We start from the raw sequence: 24,274 nt of genomic DNA, 5'->3' as shown, positions 1-24,274 counted from the left end.
GTATGAAAAATGTGAATGACGCTACATCAGATCAATGGATGAAGAGGGCTTACTGAAAGCCCATAAAAGTATATATAGAATATATGTTTAATAAAAAACAAATGCGCAGCCAGTTTTTTCCACTCATGCCTATGGTCAATCATCAGCATAGACATATTAGATCACCACAACATTTGGGATGGACTTCCTCTAGACTCCCTGTCCCTCTTAGCCTCCTTGTGCCACAAGCAATGGAATGGCCAGTGATAGTACCCTACACTGGGGTGAGACAGCGCAGAGGCAAGCTTTCCATGGATTTCAAGCTTGTTCCTCAGATCACAAGGACTGAAAACATGTTGAGTGGAACGAAATTTACTCAGCAAAAATAAAGTTTACCCATATTCAAAAGATATCAATAGTAGACGTGTTTACAAATAACCTAGAATCGTTCACATTGTAAAAACACTTATAACAAATATGGGTCTATGTAATACAGGCAAATAGCTTTGTCTTGGTTAAATTGGTCATTAAAAGGAGAGCCTGAAAGGTTTTCTGGGCCCATCAAGCACCCCATTTACCTGCTCAAAGGAAGAGTGAAGTCCAAAATTTGTTATTAAGTTTAATAAATCTTGAAATGTTTAAATTAAAAGAGATTAAAATATAGTGCACAGCAGCTTTCTGTCATGAGGGTCAGTTTGAGGGATCAGATTTGACGCTCTGGGTCTGCGAGCCTAGCATCATGCTGCACTGGTCTGACACTTGTGTGCCTTTCAAGCACAAGTGTGAAATAAAGAAATATATCTCTATTCCAGCTGTGTCTGGAGACAGCAGCGAGCTTTGAAAGGGCAGTAGAAGTGCACATAACTGATGGGTACTTCGAACTGCTGGTAGAGGCAGGCTTACATATAACTAAATTATGTCAATGACGTTGGGCGTGGCAGGCACTGCTGTTTTACGGCTGCTTCACTGTAGGTATTCCTCCTCAACCTCAGTTGCATTTTGCAAAGTAAAAGACGTTCCACAACCAGGACACAAGTATTATGTCTCCTTTCTTCAGGCAGCATGTCAACAGATGCTGATCCTTCCCTGTCTGTAGGGGTGGGGGGAATGTTCTGTCCACCAGCAGAATTGGAAGAATTCTGGCCTTTCCGTGTCACTCTTTAATGCAAAGTTCTGGCTAAATTCCACCAAATGCCATGTGGCTGAACTTTTCTCCTGCAAGGCTCCAGAATATGTGAGCTGGTGAGCGCAATTAGGCATCCACAAGCTCGATTTTCCAAAGCGGGAGGTTACCAGCATTCGCGAGCAGTCACAGTTAGAGAGCTGCTGTTTAAGTAGATCTGCAGCCGCTTGAGTCGTTTTTCTACTCGAGCGCCAGCAAAATTGACTCGAATGGCTGCGGGTTCTTTCACAACGCATGGTGCCGTTCGCACCGATTTCCAACGCTGCTTGCGCTACGAGGCCTAATTGCAGTGTGAGCTGCACATTTCCACCCATTCCCGTTTTTCTGTAACTATGCAGAGTTCCACAGCATGAAACTCTGCATGTTACGCCCATCCCTATCTGCCTGGCACCTCTTTGCACATATTCACAGTTTACAGGGCTTCGAGACTGACACCTCAGGATCTAGCTGAAGCTTTTCAGTATACCCGAATATGAATATGGTACCTGTTTTCATCCCATAGCATGTACAAGGAAACCCCGTTTCCTGTTGTCCATCGTAATAGAAAACATGGCCAGCAAAGCAGCATAATTCTTAAACATGGAAGCGGTCTCTACTATGTCTGGTGCCGGGTTCCGTACAGAATGTCATGAAGAGCGTTGCAGAAAAAAACTGTCACCCGTGCCCCCTTAATATCAACCAATGGGAGGTGGCTCTCTTTGTGGGTGTAGCTTTATCCGGTGAAGCTTTGTGGGCACCAGGGCAGTCTGCTGTAGCATTGCAAAAAAAAAATGCTCGACATAAAAAAATGCTAATTTGTCGATAAATGTATTTAAGCTGACGTGTTGCATTAAGAATCCTGACTCGTTGATGCTGTATTGGTGCTGCCAAGGAGGAGACCATACCCACAGGTACAGACCATTTAACTGTGACTATGTGGATCACAATCTTTTCATGGTCACAATTCCAGAGTCCAAAGACATGTTACAGGGAGTCACAGAAATTAACTCAACTTCTGTAGATGAAAAATGATATTTGGAAAAATGAGGTGACTGAACAAGCACCCTAACTTTAGTACTTTCTTCTATAGACGAGAGGTGGGGTGGAGATCCATTGGCACATGCGTCTTTCCAACAAATGCTGTCTGTCACGCTGTGTGAGAGTCGTAGACCTGTAGGAAGAACAAGCTTCACAGTCACCTGGTTCTTGACCTAATGTCAAGCAATGTAAGCACTAAATGGAGTTCGCATTCTTGCACCTTTCAGAATATTTGCTGCAAAACCTAAAGGATGTTTTCTCATGTTGGAAGCTCTCTGGAAGGCTCTTAATAGGTAAATAAATCCATAAAACGTTGACATGCTCCTGATGACTGCATCACTGATGATAAACTACAGCTGACCACTGAAGAAGGAATTTTTAGTGGTCTTCAGAATATCCTATTCAAGTCGAATGGACAGCTAGGTCAATGCTGGCTGCTAGATATATTCACTCCCAGCCTCTTCCAACTACTCCGGGAAAAAAGCACTTGTCTGATGTTTCCTTAAGCAACACACTTAGTCGGTCGCTTAATGATCCAAATTTCAGCATAGAAGACCTTCTACAACCATGTTCAACAGGAGTAACAGGTACGTTTTCTTGATCTCTACACTACTATATGATACTTTTGGTCAACAAAGTAATATTTATTAGATTTATGGAATATTTGACCATATCTTGTTAATTCAAAAGAATTCCAATGAAAGAACATGTTCATCAAATGTCCAGGTTTTAGATGGTTGAATCCAACTGAACTTCAAAGGTGGAAGTGATGTATTTCATAAATTGTTCTATAACATGTTTCAATGCTACCTCATCAAATATATTCAAATGTAGTACTCTCCATGAGTTGTGCCTTACAGTCCAATCTGTTTACTTTTGAGAGTGCTTCTACTCAAGTTTTTTTATTGGTTTTTATTGTGATGGGGTTTTACAGCTCCAAGTAACTCAAGAACATATAAGCCCCAGTGTGATGGAGGAAGCTTTGTAGTTGAGCATCCTGTGTTCCATACTCAGTTTCAGAAATGTTGATTACTACTATGTCCCTTCGGTGTCCCTCATGGCCCCCTCCCCACCATACATGAGCGCTCTTCTGTTTGTTGTTTTCATGCTCTCTAGCTATTGCTCTATTTTGATACCAAAGGTATCAGCTTTGATACTGCAATGCCGGATGAAGCACATCTATGTGTGCAGTGAGCTACATTTCTAGATCTATAAATTAAAATAGAAGGTGGGTGGGTACAGAGGCGTAGCAAGGGGCGGTGAGGCGATCTGCCCGAGGCAGCATGAGTTTTGGGGGCGTTGGCCTCCAACTCCCAGCTCTTTCATGCGGCTGCGGCAGGCGGCAAAAGAATTGACTGCCACGGGCTGCGCAATGGCTAGCTACGCCACTGGGGGGATAAGTAACAAAATAGTCAGTGTCCAAAGATCCAAGGGCAGCTCTTATGCCACTGGACTGTCCTAGGAAGCGAACACATGATGCTGGTTCAGTTATTGCCTCTTCCTGAGCCATGCATTATAAATCTCGTTACTCCATGAGTATGTTCAAGCAATGCTGGGCACCAACAAATGTTGTATTTTTCTAATTTGTGAGACACTGCTTTAGGCTGCAAGGTATTTTGTTTTTTTTTACAAGTAAGCATTGTAAAGTTTATTCTACATATTTTAATTAGCAACGTACAATGAATGCCATTTAGTGCTGTCACTGTTTTTTGAATGGATGGTATAAGTACAGTTTATCTTATTTACAACTTGTTGTTTCTGTAAGGTAAGGGGATGAGAACATGGATTGAACACAATTTCTAAAAGACGTGAAGTGGGGCAAGTGATTTTTAGCTGTTCTTAAGTGGAATCTTTTCCACCCTTTGAAGCTCTACTGAGCAAAGCGGAAACCTCCCTGATGCGCACAAGAAATGACATTTGGATAATATTTTGACACTGAACCTGTGAATTCCTTTATCAGATGTTACCGTTAGAAAGGATGCTTGGTTTGTACAGTGCCAGGTGGTGTTTGTTGACGCGCCTTGCACTGTTTTTCATTCTTGTTCCAGACATGTGTGCTGTGGTTTCTTGGGGTAAAGGAAACACCATCAACTTCTTCAGTGTTTGTTTTTTTGCTTTTCTTTACCCTGTTTCTAACTTCCAACTGATTTGGCACCTGAACCTACAACATGCAGATGTTTAACCACTACATGCCCATGCCTCTCAGTTATTCAGGAAAGCATACAAACATGACAGAAAGTTCTTTTATTCAACTCGGCGCCTGAAAGTTCTCTGTCACATGTCTACTGTATTTAGTGAAGAAATGCAACAGCACTTCTGGCACAAAGAGCATTTACTAAATGCAAAGCACGAAGATATTAAATAAACTGGGCACATTCACTGTGCCTTCCTCTTAAGCATGTTGCAGTGTGTGCTCGCTTGAGGCAAAGTGCTTTACAAACATGCTCGCTCGTCAGTGAAAGGTGGAATTGACTGGTTAGCTGAGAGCATGCTGTCATCCTACTAAGCAGAAACCTTCCAATGTGTTTAACAGTTTATCATAAATTATGCAATTTGAGCACCAGCTCATAGTTTAATAAAATGCCCACACTACACTGTGATGTGTTTCAAGTGCCAGTTTGTGGATAACTCAAGACAAAACAGCTGACCACGCTGCACTGCTATGCAGCAAAGGGAGGTGGGGGACTGGGGAAGGGAGCAGCAAAATCTCACTTGGCTAAGGGTATCAAACCTCTTGCAAAGCTCCGAATTTCGATTAACATAGCACTTTTTTCCAGAAGCAGCACCACTGCGGCACTTGTAAATTATCATTGCACATGTAACTGCTGAACCCAGGGGTTGTAGAGATGAAGACAGAGTGGAAAACAGATAGAGCCAGGGCTTTAAGTGGGCCCGGTCTCACCGATGCTGAGCACAGACAGTTTTTAAAGGGGGCCTCAAAACGGGTCTCTATCGGACTCTGTTTTGCGCCCCGGCACAGGAGGTCCGTTTTTTTTCGGTCTCCAGTGACAGCAGGCACATCGATGTGCATGTGCTCATACTGCTCACTTCTCACTAGCGGGAAAGTTACGGCATGGCGTCATGCCAGGTGAGCTTTGTAGGAGAAGGGAAATCCTTTAAATATAGTCCTTTTATCTCTGGATTTCCCTCCTCTTTTTGAAACTCAGGAGTAGCAACATTGTCGTGGTGTCACCAGGGCTTTAAGTGGAAGCTTTTTCAATACTATATACAAGCCATAGTTGCTGCTTATTTATCTTATACAACTAACAACCACTGACAAACCCAATTGTCCTGACTTGTAGTAGGTATGATGTTACTTGTTGTATCATATATCTGGATGCAATGACAGAAACAGCAAAATACAAGTCGGGCGGCACACTGTGCTAAGCACAGAAGCCACGCCCTTAATTGCATTGGCCACGCCCCTTTGAGAGACCCCCAGTTTTTCCATCCCACTTAACGCCCTAGATAGCTCATAATAAAAACGTGATGCTGCATAATGATATGGAAATACATTCACAAAAACACTGACAGACATAAAAAGAGGCAACACAGTAGCCAGGTGTGGTTGGGAAGAGAAATAAGTACAGCTATATACAAATGGAAGCAAGGAGAAAAATGCCTTTCACTTCTATGCAGCCATGCTCACGATACCCTGACACAAGTGACAGAGGATACACTGCTGCAGATGTGCATATCATAGCTGACAAAACTGAGTTTTAGCACACCCAAGGTGTGCATGTAAGTTTATGAGTCAGGGTTTGGAAAAATTAACTGTGACAGCAAAGATGGGGTCAAAATGTACTAATGATAGTAAATGTGAGCGCCCAAAAAGTAGCTCACGCATGGCAGTAAAACAAATTCAGAAAAACAGAGCTGGAAGCCTTCTAGTTGCCATTCCAGACCTTTTGAATGCTTCCTGCTAGTGATTACATAAAGCTTAAAGCTGTAGTTACAGCGGACACCCCTACCTCCTTAATGAAGCCCGGGCATTTCTTAATTACAACCAGGGCTTTCAGTGGGATGAAACAACTGGGGGGGTCCCTCAAAGGGGCGTGGCCAATGTAATTAAGGGTGTGGCTTTAAAACACTAGCTAAAAATCTGTGCTTAGCATAGAGCGCCGCCCGACTTTCTTTTTTTTGCTGTGTGTCATTGCATCCAGATATATGATACAACAAATAGCATCATACCTACAACAAGTTAGGACTATTGGCTTTATCAATGGTTGTTAGTCGAATAAGATAAATAAGCAGCAACTCTGTTTTGCTGTATTTAACATTGAAAAAGCTTCCACTTAAAGCCCTGGTGACACCACAACAATGTTGCTGCTCCTGAGTTTCAAAAAGAGAAGGGAAATCCAGAGAGAAAATGACTCTGTTTAAAAGATTTAACTCACCCTACAATGCTCACCTGGCATGACGTCATGCTGTAACTTCTCCACTAGTGAGAAGTGAGCAGTGCACATCGATGTGCCTGCTGTCACTGCAGTCCGGAAAAAATCGGACCGCCTGTCCCAGTGCACAAAACAGAGCCCGATAGAGACCCGTTTCAAGGCCCCTTTAAAAAAACTGCTGGTGCTCAGACCCGGTGAGACCCGGCCCACTTTAAGCACTGATTACAACTATTTGTATGGTCGACATGTCAGGGAATTGGGTAAAAGTGTCAGCTCTGACTGGAAAGAAAGGGGCTTTGGGGCGGATTAAGAGGAGAAGCATAATGGGCACTTGAGGACCTGCATCCAGGACGGAATCTCCCACACTGTCGTCTGCCAATCTTGGGTCCGGCTCAACACTACTTTACAGGTAGGATTACCTCAACACGTGGTATTACCTCAAAAGTTTTTTCGTCTAAAGTTTTATTTCTCAACAACATTTCTCCAATATTAAAAAAGAATAAGAAAATATCTGGAAACAGAAATAGTATGAGAAACAAGAGGGAAAGAATCAGGGAAAAGTAGGATATTTATAAAAAAAAAAAAAGAAACAAGCACTGGCAAAGGGAATTGATCACACCTCTAAAAGGCTGAGCTACAGGACTTGTCAATTCTTTTAGCATATGTTAAGTAAATGCATGTGTTAAGACATGCATACATGCATGGCCAGGAGTCGTGACACTAGGCAAGCATTTCACATTTACGGCCCTAAAATGGCAGACAGTCATGTTCGAATGGTAAATCAAAATATTGAAAAAGTGTAAAAGTTGATTTCACACTGGGGGAAGATTGAAAAGAGAGCTTGGAGGGGCAGGGTGTTAGGCAGAGGAAAACGGGAGGAGAACAAGGAGGAAAAAAGTGGACTGTCACAGAGTGCTTAATACAAAATAAGACAAGCAATGGCAAAGCCAATAGTTGTCACCTTTTATAGTTTTTTAGCGATGTTGTATAGCATCCCTCACGCTGTGCAACGTGGGTCAAGAAGAATAAAAAATATGCATATGTTGTGATCACCCACGCATTGCATTGATAACTCATAATCAATTTCCTGGTGGGAGTCAATAAAGGCAAAAGAACAGTGCAAAAGCATTATGCACACAAATACACAGGGGTAGTAAGGAAGCAGAAGCGTGAAAATAATAGGAGGGGTGGTTAAAGAGCATCTTCCCCCTACTGCCTTTAACCACTTTGTTTTACCAGTATGAACCTCAGCATCTGGTGCTCAGCATTGCCCCAACTCCATGTCCTTCTTCCTAAGACACCCCTAATCATGGCTCTATGCAGCACCACAGCACCACATGCAGGTGGTGGCCAGGAGACTAGAGGTATTGATGCTTTAGTTGTGCCTTAACTCATCTGTACTTCACACTATCGGTCTTCCATCAGGGATGGTGTGGACTGCTGCACGATTGTGGACTAATGTGGGGCTGCCGCAGAGGGGTCATGACTGAATTAACCTCTCCCCCCCCTAGGATCCTTGCTCTCTCTTCCTGCTTCATGTAGGTCAGCGCCAAAGCTTAACATGGAAGCTGGACATGCAGAGCAAGGGCACAAGCAGCATCGCTCTACCGAGAATGCTTTGAAATCCATCTGCTTTGCCTTCAAGGCCTCGTCTAAAAAAGGTCCTTCCTAATGGAGATCCCCCTTTCGATCCAATGTCCCCCCCCCACTCTCTACGATTATCTAGATTCAGAATGTTATTTATGATACTGCGTTTATTTTTATATGTTTTAATGCTTTTTTTTATTTTGTGCTTTTATGATCTTTTTAAGATCGAATAAAGATCTATTCAATTGAATTGAACTGTATGCATTCCGAGAATCAAAATATCCAGAATACATGGCAGGTCCTTTTTTTTCTTGGTGCTTCCAATTGAAATGCTCGTCCCCGAGAACTCCGCCGCATCAGCTTTGAAGCTGCTTTTAGAAAAGATCTCAAAACCTGGCTCCTTAAGTCTGTCTACTGCTCTTTTGATGCCGCTCTGTTGCTCTCTGAGCCCTGCATCTTCTACTAGCACCAGGGCACCCTTTTGGGTGTTAGTCGCGCTGTATACAGCTGTCATTCATTCACTGCACACCTCATCTAGCGGATCACAGTATAGCACAGCAGCAGTGACACATGTCAAAATAACGAGGTGCAGTACAAGCCAGAATGCTTGTGAAAAACACTGAATCTGTCAAGGAGGCTGATGGCTGAGTGAGGCTTGTGTCACTTTTAATTGATCACGAGGCTTTTCAAAACAGAGTTTCAATGAAACATGTCGAACTCAGGGCTTCAGCTACCTGGAAAGGGCTCATCTAGTTGAAGAATTGCCAGCCGTGTTGTGAACACAAGCACAACCTGATGGTTCCATGGAAAACAATTACCCATTTCTGAATTATTAAGCTGCCAAGAGGGAGTGGTTAGACATGTACAGAGGTGGGCATGCACGTACGGGTGTGTAAGTGTATATGTGTTGGTTTTTATGCTCTATTTACTGTTGCTGCACTTTGCATTTGTCGCAGCCGTAGTGGTGGTTGCTCCTCCACCTACATCACTGCCAAGAACTGGAACGACCTTCCCCTCCAGCTAAGTACAGCACCCTCACTGGCTGACTTCAGAAAGAGACTCAAGACCTGGCTCTTCTACGGAGACACAGTGCCCAGATTTCCCAAATGTTGACAGTGTTGCGATTTACAAATGCTGTTTGATCGATTGATTGAATACAAGTGCTGGAGCAGCTCATTGATGGATTGCAGGGTGACAAGCTGGGTAAAGTAGTTTTCAAAGAAGCCATAGCATTCCTCAATTCTTTCATAGTAACACCAAGCAGATGTCTGACAGTTGTTCTTACTGCTGTTTGTTCTCTATGCTGTTGCCTGCACTGGAATTCTGTTCAAGCTTCCTGATTTCACCCAATGCCACATCATGGCATAGGTTGATCAGCAGTCACCTTTCATCATTTCTATTGGACAGCCAAGAGTCTAGAAAAAGCAGATCACCCGGGAAGGTAGACAACGAGGCGTTGACTCTGAGAAACAGTGGTAAGCACATCACGCTGAATGATGTTGTGTGAAATATGCAACCAAAACAATTACTTACTTGTATATTCAACCGCTATAATAAAGTCAGTGCAAGCAACACTTTCAGCCTTAAAAAAAAGCATTTTTCTGCTACAGTGCAACTTTTCTCAAATGATCTGGAAGCCCATAGTTGCAGCAAAAAAACAAACATCTTGCCTGGCTACTAATCTTGAGTTTCTCATATCAGTAAATGATGCTATCACCAAACTGCAGCATGTACTGCTGTTTTTTAATGACGCCCCTAAGGGAGATCAATGGTTCAGGCTGAGTGAGCATCTATCATCTGAAATTGCTCAAAAGATGAAGTCTAGCAGTATGGATTGGAACACCTCCATGACCTGGACCTCTGGTGAAGCCAAAAGAACAGAAAGATGGGCATCTCTCTATCTCAGGCTTCCTTCATGAGTATCACCCAATAAAAATGTATAGAATGTGCCCTAATCTACAGGTAGTTACAGTAACCACCAATGGTTTGACCAACAATAATTCAACCTGTCCTTTACCTCGATCTAGTTTAATTTGCCATACTTTTACCACTGTTATCCAATTTGGGTGCAAGAGTGGTGTCAACGTAAAAGTCAATCTATCCTATTTTGGATAATATAATTAGTGTAAAAGAAAAAAGTTACTTACCTTTGGTAGTGATCTTTATGGTGAATACTCTGTCTACATGACAACTCCTCACCTGTTGAATACTTCAGTCACCAGACAGGATCCAAAACGTTGTCCATAGCTCTCCTGCACCATTAGAGTGTGCGGGCTCCATTTGGGTGCAATTTAAGTCAGAAAAGTTTTTGGGTGAAATAAGACTATTATTCTGAATCGAAAGGTGGGTGGAATTGGTTAGAAATCTGCAAGTAGAAGCAGTTTCTACCCGAAATTGTAGAGGGATGTATATTCCTCACTTTTTAAATAGATTCCAAAGCGTGCATTTTTTATCCACTATACTATGCAACTTTTGTATTTTTATAGAAGTGTCTTTAAACTACAGATCATTTTTGTGGAGGGACAACAAGCAGGCATAATTACATTGAATCTGGCACCAGCTAGAAGGAGCTCAGATGCCACCAATTAATCTCCAAGCATGAAGGTGGAATCTCTGGAGGTTGAGTTGAAGGACCTGCCACTATGACTGGGAGACGAGGTCCGCCCTGAGAGGAAGACGGATTGAGGACCACAAAGAGAGATGTGGAGGGTCCTCAAACCACACCCTTCTTGGACAGTCTGAAACAATGAAAAGAAATTAGGCCCAGTCCTGGCAAATCTTTCTCAGAATGTAAGGAATCAAGGGTATGGGAGCAAATCCTTAGTGGAGTGGAAAGTTCCTCCTAAATCAAAACACGTTCCCTAATCTTCCTGCAGCAGATACTGCAGGAAGCAGAATTGTCAAAGGGCATTGTGTATGTGGCTGAGGGGTGCCTCACAGGGCGAGGATGTATTGTTCCACTTCTGGATGGTGAGTAGCCAAATTTCTGCTGGTGCGACCAAACACAGAGTCTCAGTGCTTCTTGACAGACAAGGTGAAACCCTACTCCTTTCCACTTGTTGCTATACCACAATATAGTCATATTGTCTGTCAAGATCTGGACAGACTCGCTGTATACGGAAGGTGGTAATCCAATGACCACTCAGCCAGATTCTCTGCAGTGTCCCAGAAAGATCACAACGGTTTGTGAGAGATATCTCCTGTGCTGGAACCACTGCCTGCAGAGGCACCACTGGAGAGCCCTTGTGTGACAGCAGGCATACATGGCCATGAGGATGCAGGAAGCCAGCAGACCTAGCAAGCAATTGACTGTCAGGACTGGAATCTGAGCTCCCTCCGACATTGGAATCATACCCTGAATGTCCCACATTTTTAGGTAGGAGGAAAAATCTCAAAAATGTAAATGTAAATGTATAGGCATTTATATAGCCTATTTATTATTTATATATATATTATTTATAAGGGATGTTATGTCCAGTACTGCTTCTATGAACAGAAGGTAGTGTGAGAGCTCAAGATGAGACGTTGGCATGTTGATGGAAAAACCCAATTCAAACAGCAGGGATGATATTGCTTGCAGGCATGCAATTGATGCTACACAGTCTGCAGCAATCTGGCTTTGAACGCCATTCATTTAGGTACAAGAATACTAAGATCTCTAACCTCAGGAGTTGGGCCCCAACCATTGGCCTCACCTTTGTAGAGACTCACTATAGGAGTCAATGTTAATTTGAACAGGAGGACCACAAACAGGAAGTGAGTGGACCCTACCATGAATCGCATTGATTGCTGGCCCAAAAATCAGGCTGTCACCCTATCTGCCTTGTGCCTCTCTACTGCAGTGTTCGCCTTATCATTAAAGGGTCTTGCTCCATCAAAAGGTGTAGGCCTCAAAGATATTTGAACATCTCCAGAGAAGCCAGTTAGGCTACAGAGTCGCTCATACCTCTGGCTAGTGATATGACAGTTTCCAGACAGCTCTAATTATTTTACTTGAAGTGTCTTGCCCATCCCGAACGACCTCTGCAAAGTGGACTCTAAGGTGTTTGGGCAAATTTGGGACTACCATTTGTACCATATCCCAGAGGGCATGCCTATACTTCCCCAAAAAACAAGCTGCATCAGTCAGCCTGGTGTAGTGGCAGGCTGACAGATGGGAAGATCTTTTTTCCAAGTGCTGCTAGCCTTTTTGACTCTCTATCTGTAAGGGCTATGAGGAAGGAGCCGGGGTTCTGTTTCATACGTGAGGAGGCTTGCACAATTAGGCTTTCTGGGAATTGATGGACAGACGAAGAAATCAAATTCTCTGAAACTGGTCTATAGTGCTTGAAAAATACCCAGTTTACTGACAAGGCAGACATGAGCTTCTCCATGCCAATATCACTAGGTACATGATGCGCCTCATTGAAAGGCAGCAAAGCTGCAGAAGTGCTGGACGAGAACTTAGGGACTTCAGTTACGATGTTAGACTTTGTTAACACTAATGGAAAGTGAAATCCAAGAACAACAGCAGCCTTTCTGAGCAGTATGTAGAAATACACCACTTGAGAGGAAGTCAATCTACTATCTGAACTTCTGTGGTGGCATCCAGTCTGCTACCCTGTTGCAATTTCAAGTAATCTGTCTTTCCAGAAGATAGAGGCGGAGGCAGATTGGCTGCCTCGAGGCTTTCATCAGTATCATGCTGGGTTGGGCCAGGTACTTTTAGTCGGTCAGAATCAGAATCTAATATATCAGGTATTACACTAGTTTGAATTGTCTCGCTGCTCCTCCCACTAATCTTTCTTTCTCCACAATCTACTGGGCTTCTTCCCTAGATTTCTGTAGTTTACACCCCAAGGTCAGCAGGGGGCAGTAGTGGTGCTGCAGAAATGGTGCTGTAGGTGAAGGCGTAGGGCACACCAGGGTAAAGTCAACTGGTGAAGGTTTCAGTGTCAGGAAACCTCTGGATGGCATTGGGCACATTCCATGTGGAACAAAGGTCACAAAAAGCACTGCAGTGGGACCCGCAGAAGGGAATCTGAACGGAGCCACTAAAGATCCATGAGGCGAGCAAACACTCCAACGGGGACCAATGCACGCCTAAATAGCTTCATCATAGCAAGCATGAAGAAAGCAGGATAGGCACTTGGAGTCAGGCACTGATGTGGCATCGGACATGGGTGGCTAAGGCACCAGGACGGGCGCTGGTGTCAGCACCAGTGCCAGCGACTCTGCTGCCAGACCTTCCCAGGAGGAGTTATCACCATCAGCTCTAGCTCGGATGACTCAGCAGGAGGCAGATATTGTCGAAGTGATTTACCATTTAAAGGGTAACACCTCTTAGGTGAGGAATCCTCGCGCCTCCTCTTCTTTTTGTGCTTCATGGATGTTTTCTTCAATGAGTGTTATGAAGGAAAAGGACTGGAAGGGGCCAGCAATGCCAAGCGCAGTGCTCATTGTAAGTGCTGCCCATGAAAATGGTTGCCTTGCTCCCCTTAATGGTCTTTGAGTGCAGAAGACCACACTTATCGCATGACCTCAAGTCATGCCTCGACCCCAAGCACCAAAGGCACACCTCATGTAAGTCCAAAATGGACACCTACCCATTATAGCCCGACAGGACTTAACCCGTTTACCGCAGCGGAATGTGCGGGCGTACTACTGAGTGGGCGGGGCAGCGTTGGTTAGCGGTCGTGCGCAGCACCCGGAAGGTAGTGCTTGCGCGAGCACTGGGCGGGTAAAAGTCGGACTTCCTTGGGAGAGAGTGTCCTAGCACCGCACTCAAATTTGAATGATAATTTGAAGGGAAAAAAATTCTGAAGAAAACGAAAAGCAAAGGAAAGACAAGCTCTAGATCTGCGTCAAAAGGCATGGAAAAAAAGGAAATGGACGGTAGTGCAACATTATTGGAGCAGTATGGCTCTGTTGTGCTTCCAGTCCCTAAATGGAGCCTAAACTCCCTACCGGCACAAGAAAGAAATGGAAACGTTTCCAGATCCAGTCTGCCATCAGGGGATACTGAACATGTGAGAAACTTTCGAATAGAAGTATCCGACAGAATAAAACATCTTTCCAGAGGGGCGGGAAAAATGGCCAGTTGGGGGACCTGTGTAAATGTAACCCTTCGCAAAGTAGACATAAAAGAAGTGTTTATGCAAATAAGGTCTCATCAATGTAATACACAGACACATAATACATTGCATCGCTACATACACATTTTACTTCTGCAACATGCACAATACTTTTTCAAGATTAGTGAATGGGTGTTAAGCTGTCATCACCGACTCTACGGTGTATATAGCATATCTGACCAGTGATAACACTGTGCCCATTCCTATCAACAGCATGACCAAAGGTTTTTCTTGCTGATCCCAGATGTTGGTTTGCAGCCTTTTCTCTAAGTGAGATAACAAACTTACAACAACCTTACTGCTTGCAGAATGTCAGGCATTCCCTCAGGACACACACAATAAAACATATTTTTTATACAAAGCATCTGGAAACAGTGGTGGAATGTTTGGCCTGATTTGTTGAGTAGATCGTGTGATGAATTTTGACTTTACCAATCAGGGTGAAGCAATACACATCTAATAATACATACATACATACAAGCATATATTGAACCACCAGATTCACACTGCTTTCGTGACCAGTGTTGCATGCTACCACGGTCCTCGCCTCACTCCGCTCCCCCATCCATTGCCACCAATTCCCTCCTTATGTTTTCCATTCCCATGCCCTCTCCTCCTTTGTTCCCCTTCTAATAACCCACCTCTTTTCTCTGGCCTTTCCTCCTTCTTCACTCTAAAATTGCAACAGACCGGCCTGCTTCTTTTTATTCATCCAACCATCAGCAGCTCCAAATTTGTACTGTTTTGTATTATTATTTTGAAACGCGCCCTGGATAAGGGTGCTATAGAAAACTAAACAAATGAATAAATTCAAAGAGTTACAAAACACTGATTTTCAAACTGTCAAATGAACAATAATGCATATGTATGTACTGTAAACACTCTACTGTACCTTTAGCAGCTGAATTGTTCTGTGAAGACACTGAGGGTCTCCTCTGCTGGAGAAACACTCCTGGTGCCAAGGGCTGAGAACCCCGGTTAACTTGCGCTACCCCAAACGTGCTTGCCCCAGCGGTGTATTCGTGATCTGCTACGGTTGTTGGACTGAGATCCAGCTTAGAGGGTTCAGGAGAACTGCTTTCCTGAGGGAGCTTAATTGTGTGGTTGGATGAGAGCTTCTTTTTGGTATTCTTTTTCTTCTTGATTTTTTGTTCCTCCTTAAATGGAAGCAAACGTGCAAACCCTCTTTAATACTTAAGCCATCTACAACAATCACCACATTGTAACTCCCAGTCTTTTTATGTAAAGATTTGTGCAAAATTGCACATGCAACTTCATTCAGCATAGATTAATAAGCATGCATTGGTAGTGATCACCTGTACATCTTATGACATATTCAATCTGGGAACATGGTGGCAATAAACACTTGTAACCCTTCATTAACATGAAACCATGCAGACGTGCAATTTGTATTTCATTCAGTCAGGATATGCTCCTACTGCCCAGCCTACATGTCCCTATGTTCGGATCCTAAGATTTTCACTCAAATGGCTACCCTCCAGTTGAGTATTACTAGGGTCTAATATTTGCAGCAATACAAAATCTCACAGATCTACAGTTGCAAACTCAACAAAAAGTCAATTTATCAACTCGTCTATGCTCAGTTCAGTTCTGGAACTTGCTAGTCACCTTTCTTTTCTGGGAAAAACAATTCTGCTAATCCATAACGTAAAATTAATTCGTAGAAACTATTTAATATATTGATCATAGATTGTTACCGTGCCTAGGGAAACAGCAGTTTTCATACAGAGGGCTCAACTCTAAAATGGATAATACCGTCTGCACAAAATCAGATTGGAAAAATGTGCATTTTGCATCGCGCGAGTTTGCGACGAGAACTTATGAACGTACAGAATATGCTGCATGTGATCATTTTTCACAAACATCTTTGTCCGGCACACATTTTGCACATATGGAAGCATGCTGTTGGTCTAGTAGGAGTCAATTACAGTACACACCTCATTCATGATCATGAGCATCTTCCGCAGGAGGAGACATTGCAGACCATAGGCACAAATGCCCCATCAGCAGGCACGTAAGTCCATAAGGCTCAAAGAGCTTCAGCGCCCCCTCCCCCTCCCCCCATTGTGTGTGTCAGCCCAGGCTGAGACAGCTTCCCAGGCACACACACAAACGGATTTTGAGCTGCTGTGGGCTGGCTGGTTTGGCATCCGTCTTATTGCAGCCGCACCCGAGTACTTCACAGGTGTTTAAAAGACCATTCACTTGTTAACGTGGCTTTGTTGTTTTTTCACCTCTTCTTAGAGCCCCTGCATCTCCACTCTGCCTATTGCTGAAAGAATTACCCCCCCGAAATGTTTATTAAACCCCCCCGAAATGTGCCTCCAGTTGCGCCTCTGCCCATCAACACTGTCGCTCTGTACTGCACCACTCATGATGACATACACACATACATGAGCGGACAAGCCCTAACACAGACGTGGAGAAGTACGCGAAATTTTTGACACATGGGGACTCTTTAATGCACATATATGCCAGTGCTACAGCAATGGGTGACGCTGCTATGAGGGCAGACGTCTACAGTGTGCCGTCACCAGGCGCACGTGGCTCATGGGAGCTAAGCATGAATACACGTTTGCATACTCTGACGCAATGTCAGATGCCACAGCCCAAAGAATGTAACCGCGCCTTTGCAATGGTTAAGTTGCCAGTCGCATTTATGTTTAATTTTTGTAAATCGTGATATTGAGTCTAATTCTAATACTGTTTTTGCCATTGTACTGTTTATCTTCCTTTGCTTCTTGGCCTTTTAGAAGAAATATCTAGTTTGCTAGAACTATTTATCTTTATTAAAAAATAAAGGCACACAGTACAATACAATTATACAGCACAATGCAGTAAACCTCCACTGGCACGAATAATGATACAATTGACTCGAATTGCCATCCCTTAAGAATTAGAAAAAGTAAAATGCCGACAGGAGCAGAGAAATACAGCTGCTGCAGCCTTTGTGCTCGTTTATTCATCACTCAAATGCATGCAAAAGGATGCCAGTCTCATGATAAAGGAACTAACTTTGCCTTAAACAAGAGAAAAATATTTTCTAACCGCTCATTACTGTCAAGAGCTGAATAAATGGAGGGGGGAGAGAAGGCGGCGACACAGGGCAGGTAAGGGGGAAGGCACAGGAGGAGGAGGGAAGGACAAGAAAGGGACTGGCCCTGAGTAGAGTCAGTGGAATAATACAACATGATGCGGCCCCGGCCCCTGCAGAATATACTGGCCTAGGGCTGCATGGGGCCCTCTGAAGGGATGTTGGGCCCCTGAAATGTTGGGCCCTTGAGATGTTGGGCCCTCCCTGCACAGGGGCTTGCTTTAAGCACCTGAGTGGAGTTGGTGCAGGGGCAAACGGGAGGAAGGGTTCGGCCTGCGTTTATGTTGTTATCCAAGACAGGTAACACGAGGACAACTGGGCTGGATAAAACCCCTATTACGCATGCGCCTCTAGACACGTCACCTCTCGGTCTGCGCCACATAAATCGTGTCTTTTCGGCGTTGAGCATGTAAGGCCTGCCCTCTGCATCTGGGAGATAATCTGAGGAGCGCAGTCCACGGCGCATCGCACACGCGTCAGCGCCCCTGCAGGAAGCAGATCTTGTCCGCCATCGCCCGGTTGCTGCCACCAGGCGCTCTCGCTGTAATGTGGTGACTGAGATCAGAATAACTAGAGCCAGGGGGGCCAGCTCGCCTAGCAGCGTCTAGATTATTCACGCCAATGATGCTATGAATAATAATGCTAGCACAGAGCAAGTCAGAATTGCAGATGTCTGAGGGTATTGAAAATAGTTTATTAATCATTATCCAAGTCAACCTCCTGCGTTGAATAAATGGAATGATTCACGGCATAATGAATGACTGCTTCAGCTCTCCTCTGACGTCACCACGTGCACTGCGTTTGCTGAGACGTGTCAGTGACTCGGGCATTTTACTGGTGTTTCTGCCTCACGTGGGCAGTGTGTGAGGGGTAGTGATAAGGCGAGCACAGGTGCCACTGATTTACAGACTTCTCCTGCCCCCACCTCCACAATCTAACCCCCCCAACCTAGCATCCTCTCCTCTGCCTCCTCTCAGAGGCTGGAGAGAAGGCCTCGCTTGCCTCGAAGCTGCTGCATTATTCACTCCAGTACTGGTCTTAAAATAATATAGTTCACGTAATTGTCTCCTGGCAATGAAAGTAATGGGTGTTAACATTATCCAACTCATTATTATGTGCAATAAAGGTTGAATGCCATGAAAGTCCATTTTCCTGCACAGCAATATCAGTTTAGTATTAAAGATGGGCTCCTCCGCTGCTACATTGCAATGAGGTTGTTCCAAGCTTTGCGAGCATCTGTTTGCTGCAAACTATAGAGCCGGAGCTGTCCAATCAAATGCTCCCATTGCACAAGAGCTGCAAAGTCAATGCACATGTTGATCAACTTCAAATAATTGGGCGTTTTTCCCTACGTAGTGTGGACCTTCGAAGCTAACAAGAAGGGTTTAGTGGAATCTTCCTTTCGACTATCCAAAAATACTGCAATGCACGGTTCTAGTTACCGGTGGGACAATATGGCCCTTTTAGCTCTATTTATTTTAACTGTTTTCAAATTTTTTAGATCAATTTACATCTGATGTAACATTTGAGGTTTTATTGTGTATTGTTGCTGCCATACATGGAGCTCTTTACTTTGTTTATCATAAAATCGAATAAAGTTTAATTAACTGAACTGGATTCTTCTGGGGGCGCGAAGAACTGAAAAATTTAGACCTGATGTTTCCTAGCCCAGACATACGCAAGCAACCAGACCTGTGCATCCTGGATCTGCGCCAAGAAATCTATGCATTCACCATTTTGGGGCACTACGAGGACGCCAGGATAAGGGTTGCAGTCAGGAATCTAGTGCATCCAATCAGTGTCTGTCCTATGGGGTCCTATGCACCCCTCCCCCCTTCCCCCCCTCCCCCAAACACTCGCTCAAGCTGCAACAGTAGGGTAAGTGTTGGATAGTGTAGGGGTAAAAGTTACGATTCTAACTCCAGGGGGTGCAACAGTAGGGTAAGTGTTGGATGGTGTAGGGGTAAAAATTACTATTCTAACTCCACGGGGTGCAACAGTAGGGTAAGTGTTGGATACTGTAGGGGTACTATGCGTTGTAATGGTATGCGTTGTCATGTCTGCGTTGTGGTAACATGCGATGTAGTGTCATGCGTTGTAATGGTATGCGTTGTAATGCCTGCGTTGTAGTGACATGGGTTGTAAAGGATGTTGCGATGTAATGACTGCGTTGTAAGTGTAGTGCGATGTAATGACTGCGTTGTAAAGGTTTTTTGCCCACTCATGAAGAGTAAAATAAGGCAATGCATGGAGCAGCGCATTTTAGTGGCCCGCGTCATTAGGGCAGCAGCGCCAGGGCCAAGGAGTGTGAGGCTAAGTGCATCCACTTACTGCTGCATTTTAACACAAAGCTGGGGGGGATTGGGGGTCACTTTTTCTTTCTTTCATTACGCCCCTTGCCACCTTTGGTCTGCCACTGGAACCTGACATGCTGCCAGTAAAGGGTCGATTTGATGGAAGTAAGGCCTTGTTTAAGCATCTAACAAGGCCTCTGTGAACATAGAATTCCAACATGACGCCCCACTCCCTAAAATCCTCTGTGCTGTATCCAGTGAGCTCTCTCTGCCTGGCTGTCACGGGTGGTCTGTCTCACAGGGGCAGCAAGAGGCGCTGACTAGCCACGTGTGCATCGCAGAGTTAGCGATTTTATGAAATGGGAACCTGGCCCTTTCTTTGACAACAAGAATTGCTAACGACATCAGAATCTAAGTGAACTTGGCACCGAAATTGACATAGCTAATGACTCATTATTGCAGCCATTTCCTTCTCTAATTGTTTTAATGAGACATCAGTCACATCCAGTTTTGAAGGTGAATTTAAGTTGTTACAATAAATTACTAGCAGTTTTCGCAAGTCTCTCTTCTCTCCCGGCCACCAACTGTTTGTCATTACATTATTGTGCTGATCGACAGCTGTTAGCATCACTCCAAGTTCAACAGCACCAGAGCTGAGGTTTATTCTTGCACTGTAGAAATAGGACCATTTTAGTAGCTTGAGTACGGAAAAACCAACATATTTTTCCCTTAAAGAGTAACTACAAATCTAGCATCGGTTGCTCCTTCAATTATGGTTATTAGGCCGATTCCAACTTTCTTTATCAAGGAGTTTGCGCCACATCAAATCAGGTTTAATTTGATTACATTGGTTTAAATTTATGCTTCCTACTGATCAATCAAGAAATATATAGAGTTCTTACCGCGCCACACTGAACTGAATTTATTATCCTAGTGAGTCATATAAGTTAATTGACATTAATGCTCCTAAATTAAATCAGCAGCGAATCTGATGAATATAGACTAATTATGAGGAGCAGAGACATAAATTGGTTCAGATGCAATGGTTGGTGCCTGGTGCACAATATTTAAAAAGTATATACATTTTACCCCTTAGACAGGAGGCGGTACATCGATTTAAATAATTCAATACAAAATCACCTGCCACATAATCTAACGCAATATATATATATATATATATATATATATATATATATATATATATATATCTATATATAAATAAATAAAGTTACTTTTACCGAAATGCATTCAACGTATTAAACTGCCTGGATGTAAGCGGAGTTTCTTTCGGAATGGCATTCTGGGGCATTTTTATAAGTTAATAGAAACTAAAATAGGGTAAGCTACATTCTGCTCTCCAAATGCATAATTTATGCTAGCACTGAAAGAATGCAAAAGCTGTGGGACTGTCCAAGTACACTGGCCACAGGTGCGGGGGTGCACAACTTTTAAAGGTGGCGCAGTGAACCCATGTGACAGAGAATGTGTTTCTCTCTGGCTGACAGGGCTGTAGTTGAGCAATATGACTTCTGTGGAAAATATGGCACACAATGACATGGATAAAGCAAGTGAAAACCTGGCGAATGTCTTTTTAAAATATTTATAGTTTTATATGAAAAGTAATGCATTTCTAATAGTTTGTTAGGTGATATTTTGATATGTAGTTTCCGAAGTCCCTTTTTATCTTTTGGCATTTTATTAAGATGAATACATGTAATGTGATGATAATTAGCTAAAGGGTGTGGTGTGGGTCCAGAAAAATACTGAGTGTACACAATATCGCGAGTAGAGTATTGAGGACGAAAATATCAACAGGGAAGAATATATACATTTTCTATACCTAACTCCGAATCTGTGTCCCTTGATGACACATATATCTTCAAGGTACGCAGTTGTGGAGTTAAAGAACAGCAAATCCATACCTTCCATATTTTGATCATGATATTGTGGGCACTCAATATTCCTTTCGCGATATTCTAGACTATAACCTAACTAGAGTAATGAGCAGTTTAAAAAGACATTCAATATGGAACTGAAGCTTAGACAATGTAGGCCATATTGACCCACGCAACAATCTTCCAAATTGACAAACTGCAAACAGAAGAAGAATTATACATTTTCTGATTGAATGCGGGACAGAGTATTGTGTAAACTTACCAAGCCGGGAGACAAACACAAAAAAAGAAAACAGATGCATAAATCCGAAATAGGATTTTTGGGGATAAGCATGCATCATGAGTAGCATTACCTGATGAGATAATTTTGCCGCAGCTGCGGCCAGCCCAGTTTCAATGGAGGCAACTCTGGTACCCTCTCGAACAGGTCTGTCTTGTCGCGGTACCGAAGGGCCAACTCTTGCTACATTTTTAAAAGAATGAATAGGAAGAGTGGTATTAAGAATAAATATTAAAGAAACAGCAATTGGTTAACATTTAACGCAACACAAAATACTGTTACTGATATCCTCAAGAAAAACAGAGAGTGTTTCAGAAATAATCTGTGTGGAGTGTGGAGACTGCTCTTGATTTTGAATCTATTGCAGAAGTCATCTCAAGAATGTTGTCAGTTGCACACCACTTTCTCTAAGATTACACCATCGCCTTAGATGCGAGACAGGTTCAAACTGGTGTGTATGATTTTAAAAAGAGATAAATATGCAAGAGTACCCTCAGTCATCCCTCAAGATCTCTGGTTTTAACAAATATGTGAGGCGTCTCTGTAACTCAAGACTAGAGAACAAAAAAATCAGAACTATAAAGTGTCAATACAATGCATTTCAGGAGCAGCCACTTCCGACTGAGATTGCCTACCTGGTGATCTGAGATGCCCAGAGCCTCAAAAGAAATTATGCAGAAAGCTGACTGTACATTTTTTAAAAGTACTCCTGAAGTAGCCCACACACCTCCTTGATTTTCCTTCCTTTTCCTACCTGTTTTGTAGTGCCTCTTTCTTCAGAGTACCTCACTGTTACTTCTACGATTTCTCACCTTCACCTTCCAATACTTGTAGTCCATCTGCATGCTGCTTAGGCTATGTGCTCTTCCCCCTGTTACTGTCTCTCCTTCCTGCACTGTTTGCTGCAATCTTTATCGTCTGAGCTACAGCAAACTTCCTTCTCTTTTTTCCTCATCTTTTTAGTATATCATCATAGATCTGTAGCTCTCTTTTCTCTATTTTTCCTCTTTCTTTCTACTAGGATTGTTACCGTCATTTGTTAAGCTCCTTGCTGAAGTAGATGTTAACCGGCCATGTTTAATGTTGATGTTAAAGTGGTTCCTTTGGAATGAATGCATGTACCCTCATCTGTTGTTGGTGTCTACAGTACATCTATACCCCTCAGTACTGTAGCGCTTATAAAAAATGCTAAAATACAAGATAAATTGAAAGAAGTGCATATTAGTTCATGACAAATGCACCATTCCGGAAGACTTTGCAGCTGACCTCATTTCTGCACAGGAGGAACCATGATCAGTGACAGCTTTACTATTGAAGGTTTGCATTTCCCACCTCCATTGTTCCACTCTGATATGTAAGCACTGAGCCACAAATATCAATGCAACTTCTATGTCTAGGTACGAGGTGCCATCAAATGTACATTTCATGTAGTCAGAATAGATCTCTTTCTACAAGCGTTCACACCTGAAAAGTAAATAATTTCCCACCCCAATAAAATTTCCCTTTAGTGTTAAAGAACAATGGCTCTTCTCTTTCAAATTCGGCTCGACAGGAGAACTTGAGAGTTGAAGATCACTTCCATCACAGCTATGCCATCCGTATCATTTAGTAGTCATGTACCTTAATAGCTACTTGACCACTTAAAAAAAACATAAATACAAAGATTTAGTTTTATATAGAATATATTAAACATTGCCCTGTCGGTTTAGAGCCTGGACTATAATTTACGGAATATTGTTATATCTTAATATCATACCCAAAATATCGAGAGTAGAAATACTGAATGGTGAGTTCATTTAGGGAAGCATAGATTTATTGTTTTTAACTCCACATCTGCATACCGTGGAAATATACATACGGGCAAGGTACATAGATGTGGAATTAGGAATAGAAAATCTACACATACTTACCGATCGATATTTTTGTCCTCGAGATTATGATTATGATATTAAGGTATAACGATATTCCCAACTCAAAATGTAGTACCCACACTTCCTGTCACACATTCAGACTACATGATTAATCTACAGGAAGAAATTGATCAGGAATTTGGGAACCAAGCAGCCCTGAACAACATGTGCTCTCTTTTAGCAATAGTTGTGTATGTGCACTTTTCTTATTAGGATCTTCATATCTTATTTTCTTTGTGGAAATTACCAACTATCAATTATCAACTCAGTTCAAGAATGCTTCAGTCAAGAAGATCGCTTGACATAATGCAGTCTAGCACAAAGGTTTGCAGCATGTTAATGATGTGTGGTCAAAGTTACTAAGAAGAAAACAATTCAGAAGACTGTTTTAAACTGCTAATTTACGAAAGTAATAACAATAACTATCAAGCACTTGAAAAGTGTCTGTCAGTAATTTCCATGTATCTGCAACTGTCTCTAAAAATCTTTTCCAATGAACATCACATA

At 42.9% G+C, this 24,274-nt stretch overlaps 1 protein-coding gene across 2 annotated transcripts in view; it reads right to left on the bottom strand.

Annotated features, from left to right (window-relative positions):
- The window catches only part of PHF2 (PHD finger protein 2), a 506,159-nt gene that overhangs the window by 13,328 nt on the left and 468,557 nt on the right, over positions 1–24,274 (bottom strand). Inside the window, exons 20-22 of one of the 2 annotated variants that reach the window (XM_078661615.1) lie at positions 21,931–22,040; positions 15,166–15,430; positions 14,915–15,065 (exon numbers count right to left, since the gene is read on the bottom strand). In XM_078661615.1, coding sequence (XP_078517741.1) covers positions 14,947–15,065; positions 15,166–15,430; positions 21,931–22,040 — 494 coding nt within the window. In that variant the 3' untranslated portion in view covers positions 14,915–14,946. The remainder of the gene's footprint in view (positions 1–14,914; positions 15,066–15,165; positions 15,431–21,930; positions 22,041–24,274) is intronic. The other variant, XM_078661616.1, reaches the window with a different exon arrangement.

Source organism: Lissotriton helveticus, chromosome 9 (assembly GCF_964261635.1).
Source record: "Lissotriton helveticus chromosome 9, aLisHel1.1, whole genome shotgun sequence".
In the NCBI taxonomy this organism is placed as follows: Eukaryota; Metazoa; Chordata; class Amphibia; order Caudata; family Salamandridae; genus Lissotriton; species Lissotriton helveticus.
The sequence above is the reverse complement of the archived record's forward strand: the minus strand, read 5'-3'. Positions and strand labels throughout refer to the sequence as shown.